General features: G+C 48.8%; 1 protein-coding gene across 1 annotated transcript; it reads left to right on the top strand.

Moving 5' to 3' along the window:
* The first annotated feature begins 3,523 nt into the window (after positions 1–3,523).
* On the top strand, positions 3,524–5,111 carry LOC123040489 (alcohol acyltransferase 9-like). The gene has a single exon (XM_044463325.1). The coding sequence runs from the start codon at positions 3,596–3,598 to the stop codon at positions 4,928–4,930; it is 1,335 nt and encodes a 444-aa protein (XP_044319260.1). The 5' UTR covers positions 3,524–3,595; the 3' UTR covers positions 4,931–5,111.
* The last annotated feature ends 688 nt before the right edge of the window (positions 5,112–5,799 follow it).

Raw genomic sequence — 5,799 nt, 5'->3', positions numbered from 1 at the left:
AGCTAGCCAGGCACGCTATGGTAAAGCCGGCCGACGTGCTCGGCCTCACGCGGGGCTACAAGCTGGAGCCTCACGACGACGAGGCGGTGGAATATTACCTGCTCCGTCGACTCCTTGGCCAGGAGCTCCCGCTGGAGGGCATCATCCTCGAGGACGATCCGCTGAGCGCGCCGCCATGGGAGCTCTTGAACAAACACGAGCTGGAGGACAATGCTTTCTTCTTTGCCCACGGGCAAACCATCGACAGCAAGGGCAGTCGGAACAAGCGGACCTGCGCGGGCGGCGGGTGCTGGGAAGGGCAGAAGGTCCTCGTGGATGACAAGGAGCTCATCGTCCCCGACAGCGGCATGGAGATCACCTGGAAGAAGTACCAGCTCAACTTCCACAACGACGGCGAGAAGGGCAGCACGGGGTGGGTCATGCACGAGTACTCCGTCACAGCCCCGCCCGATCTGGCCTCGTCGTCGCTCAGGCTGTATCGCATTTTGTTCAGTGGCCACGGCAAGAAGCGCAAGAGGGAGCCCGATGATTACGGCCGCGACCACGACGGTGGAGCTCGCGCGGCCACCCGGCAACCCATAGACGAAGAGTCCGAACTTCATCTTCTCGAGGAGCGGATTTCGGCGTCGGCAGATTTCGGCAGATCTTCAGAAGATCAGGATGGCTACGGTAACGCGGGAAACGCGACAGAGGATCATCACCTGCTGGGTTCTTCCCATGACTTGGGCCGCTCGTGGTTCTTGCCAGGCGGAGACCATGGAGTAGGGCCGGCCGCGGCGACATCAGGTCAAGACGCCCCAGCAGCTGGCGTGATACATGAGTTCGCCGGTGCAGATGATGGTGTTGCGACGGTGGAAGGAACGCTACCGTCCTCCGGCGCGATGGACGAGTCCTTCTTAGATATCGAGCTGCCAGAGAACATCAACTTCGACGAGTTCTTTGCCTTTGACGAGGTGTGCGGTTTGGAGGGACACCTCGACGGCCAGTTCTCCGGCACCAGCATGCATACGCAATTTTCCGGGATGCAGCCCAGGCCGAATCCTTACTACATGAGTTGCTAAATTGCTTAAGTTAGCATGAATGCGCAATTGTCGAGGACACACGCGGTAGCATGATTTGCTGATGGTGGCACCGTGTGCATGTATCACTTTGTAGTGTATCCAGATTAGATGACCCTTGTTTGTAATGCTATGCAGAAGGCCTGATCTGATGTGGCAGTTTGTAATACTTGATGAATTTGATTATAGAATTTTTCAAGTTTGAACTTAATTACTGATGATAAGTTGAAATTAATCTTGGAAGATATGCCAAGTCAGCATGCGCCAGCCAGTCATGCTCATGTGGGAGCTATGGAAGCATCGAAACTCAATTGTGTTTGATGGAAAGAGTCCGGACGTGCGACATGTGCTACGGCGGATAGCATCTGAAGGCGCGGTCTGGAAACAGGCAGGCATACAACTGATTTTGGTTGTTTCAACCGAAAGAAAAACATGTTACAATAATTTTGAAAAGCTACTTTAACTCATTACAAATAAAAAAATCTTGTTTCAAGAAGCTGGTATATGTCAAATAAAAATGAACTTAAATCATTTCATAAAACAAACTTGATTTACTCGTTTCGAATAACTCATCTGAAGTATTTCAAAAACCTGATATCGCTCAATTCAAAAAACAAATCCGCCCGCTTCCTAAAACAACTTTTGCTCGTTTCAAAAATTATGTTTCACTTATTTCAAAAATGATTTCGTTCATTCAAACAATGATTTCAAGAAACTAATTTCAGAAAACATATTACACTCACTCGAATGAAAAAGCTGGTATATTATATTTCAAGAAACTTATTTCAGAAAACATATTACACTCACTCAAATGGAATACCATATTTCACTTGTTTCAGAAAAGCGATTTCACTTTTTACAAAAGATAGATTTCACTCATTTCACTAGTTTCAGAAAACACATTATACTCACAATATACACACTGAAATAAGGAGTTTCACAAAAATAATCATTTCACTCATTTTAGAAAAATGATTTCACTCATTTTAAAATACTAACTTTGACATGCTTGAATTATTTCACTCATTTTAGAAAACTGATTTCAGTCAATATAAATTATTGATTTTCAATTATTTTGACTTAGAATATTTGTTTCAATTCTTTGAAATAATTTATATTTATGAACTTAGTGAAATTTGTTTAAACTAAGTGAAATCTATGAAACTAGAATTTTTTGGAGACTGTGAAACATGTTATTTTTAAGATTGATCTCGTTCTGCAGATTATGTTGCAAGGAATTTGAATATATATATAAAAAATCAATAACAAAATTTTAATGTGAAAGATAGTGGCTATCTAAGAGAGAGAGAGAGAGAGAGAGAGAGAGAGAGAGAGAGAGAGAGAGAGAGCGGAAAGAAGTTACATGCATGCGTGCACTGTGCTGACAAAAGCCGTACCTGTAGCTAACATTGTAGTCCAAAGTGGTGAAAAGATGTAGGCTAATTATATGACATACTACAGTGTTATATGAGAGGTGGGTTAAGAAAATACAGTGTTATACGAGAGGTGGGCACCAGAACACACGAATCGCAAGCCAGACGAACGGCAGATCGTTCACCGGCACCTCCCTGAACCGGTAAAAAGTGGTTTGCGTTCCTTTTGGCTCCAAGGGTTATCTAATCCCAAAATCTGAGTCGACCAATTCTGTTAAGATGTGCACCGGCCGTTGCACCTCAAAAAACATCACTATGTTAATCTATATCAATACCAATATATAAACATACATAAAGGGGCAGATGCAACTAATCTTGACCATCAAACCAGCTCAATCTAATGACCCAGACTGCCCCGGCGAGTGCTCGACATGTCTAGCGTGCAACTGATATCATTTCAAATATCAATATTGACACTAATCAAATAATTAACACACAAATAATATCCAACATAATATTTACATGCAATTAATATACTGCATAATATCAACGTGCACTGCACGTACACATTTCTAGTTTCAAGAAACACGGTAAAACCGCTTGAAGCAGAACTGGGCTGGCAAACACAACAACTAGGGTATGTGGTTTGTACGTGAACACTACTATTGTATTCTTTGCTAGGAGCGAAGAATAGAAATTCAATGATACTAATGCTTAGAATATCACGGCGAATATTATCACCAACAAGAATCAATTGTGTGCAATATTATACTACTCCCTCCTATACATTATTAATTGTCACTGATTTATTACAACAAGGTCTTCACGCTTGATGAACTTTGTACTAAATTAGGGACAATTAATATGGATCCTCGATGTAGTTTATTTTGCTTTTTTGTTTTTTCAGCACGTTGTTTTGTGTGCAATCAGAAAGAAAAACAGCACACACACGTGCAAGCACTTTGAATAGCCAGAGGATATATATACATTGGTCAACATATCTATCAGATTTCGAGGATCACCGGATATAGATAGATCAGGACGACCGGTCACCGGATATAGATAGATCATTGACCATCTCCACTAGCTGTTTGATCTGCATTTCTGGCCTACAAAACCAGCAGCCGAAGTCGACGACGCAGATCGACAGCAGAGCAGGAAGACATGGAGATCGCGGCTGAGTGCGAGCACCGCATGGAGCCGGTGCTGGTGACCCCGAGCCAGCCGACGCCGGGGCACACCCTCTACCTCTCCAACCTCGACGACCAGTGCCTCCTCCGCTTCTCCGTCGAGTACCTCTTCGTGTTCGCGGGTGACGTCGACGTCGACGCCCTCAGGACGGCGCTGTCCAGGGTCCTCGTCGACTACTACCCGCTCGCCGGCAGGCTCGGGCCCGGGAACGACGGCAAGCTTGTCGTCGACTGCAACGCCGAGGGGGCGCTTTTCGAGGAGGGGTTCCTGCCGGGCCTCACTGCCGGCGAGTTCCTCCGGGGGTCTGCCATTGCTAAACCTCACGAGTCTTGGAGGAAGCTGCTCCGCGGGGCCGAGGAGCAGAGCTTCCTTGACGTGCCCCCTCTTGTCGTCCAAGTGACTCGCCTCGGCTGCGGCGGCACCGTCCTCTGCGCGGCCATCAGCCACTGCCTCTGCGACGGCATCGGCGCCGCGCAGTTTCTCCATGCCTGGGCGCGCGTCGCCAAGTTCGAAGCCGCCGACCACCACGTCGCGCCCTTCCACGACCGCGGCGTCCTGAGGCCGCGCTGCCCCCCGCGCGTCGCGTTCGAGCACCAGGAATACGCCATCAACTCCCTCCCCGGCGACGGTGACCCGGCGGTGACGCCCAGCCTCTTCGTCGGACCGCTGGCGCCGGTGTCTCTAACCTTCACGGGGGCACACGTCCAGCGCCTCAAGGACAGGTGCGCGCCGTGGCTCGAGGAGTGCACATCCTTCGAGGCGCTCGCGGCGCACGTCTGGCGCGCGTGGGTGCGGTCCCTCGGTCCTCCGAGCGACCTCCGCGTGAAACTCCTCTTCACCGTCGACATCCGCCGTCGGGTGAAGCCGGGCCTCCCCGAAGGGTACTGCGGCAACGGCTTCGTGCTAGCGTGCGCCGAGTCGACGGCTAGGCAGTTGGCGGCGCCGTCGGGTGAGCACCACGCGGCGAGGCTAGTGCGGGCGGCCAAAGAGATGATTGACGATGACTACGTCCGCTCCACGGTTGACCTCCTCGAGCTGCGACGGGACGCCATGCCAGACCTCTCTGCAAGCCTGGTGATCTCAGCATGGACGCGGATCGGGCTGGAGGACCTGGACATCGGAGCCGGGCGGCCGGTGCACGTGGGCCCGCTGACCAGCGAGACGTACTGCTTGTTCCTCCCGGTGGTCGACGATCCCCGTGGCGTGACTGCGCTGGTGTCGGTCCCGGAGGCGGCCGCCGAGAGGTTGGAGGACCGGTGTCTTCATGGGTTGGATGACATGCATGACGTGGAAAACGACGAGCAGTAATGGTTGAAGCTAGAGTTCAAGGAAATATATATCAGTTTTGCTAGAACTTATCTAGATGAGATATAATTTGGTCCCATTCACATTTTATAGCCATTAAATATTATGCTATAAGATGCGTGTGTGCTGACGTGGGTTTTATCTGTTCTTATTTTCAAAGTGAATGAGACCAAATTATATCTCATCTAGATGAGTTCTAGGTACTCCTCCAATATATGTTGGATGTTTTTCCTACAACCTTAATCTTTCTTGCGGTTTGGCCTTTGAAGAGCGAATTTTATTTTCTAAAGGTAAAGGTATGTACGGTTCAGTGGCAATATCCACTAAATACTTTAGAGCATCTCCAACAGGTGCGTAACCATGCGACGCGCTAAAACAAGTTTACAGGGCCAAAATAGCAACTTTTAGCGCGCCAGAGAACGCTGGCTCCAGCGGTCGCTGCACAAAATTGCACGCCCGCCGCTCCAGCAGCCGCGCTAAACTACAGCAATCGCGAGCAGCTAGCGCTTGCAATATGTTCATTTTGAGACGATATTATGACATTTTAAACATAAAAAAGACGTAGTATAGTTTAGTTGCACGACACATCAACAATCATGCCACATCATCATCCAACCAAATTCATAATATAAAAGTTCACACAAACAAATGGCACATCAACGATCATGTCACATCCTCATCATCGTCCTTCCCTTCCTCCGATTCTTCATCCTCATCCAAAGACGATTCTTTCTCCTCCTCTTCATTGTCACGCGCTGCATCATCATGGGGAGCTCGAAAGGTGTAGGCAAGATCTTCAACGAGATCATGCGAAGGTATGTGAGGAGGCACACCGGAAGACATGCGTCCACCCATGTCACCCGGAGGTGCTC

This window comes from Triticum aestivum, chromosome 2B, assembly GCF_018294505.1.
Source record: "Triticum aestivum cultivar Chinese Spring chromosome 2B, IWGSC CS RefSeq v2.1, whole genome shotgun sequence".
In the NCBI taxonomy this organism is placed as follows: Eukaryota; Viridiplantae; Streptophyta; class Magnoliopsida; order Poales; family Poaceae; genus Triticum; species Triticum aestivum.
This window is presented reverse-complemented; position numbering and strand designations above follow the sequence as displayed.

Bases quoted from the DNA above. Each gene is read 5' to 3' on its own strand.
- LOC123040489 (XM_044463325.1), top strand. From the start codon at position 3,596: ATGGAGATCGCGGCTGAGTGCGAGCACCGCATGGAGCCGGTGCTGGTG.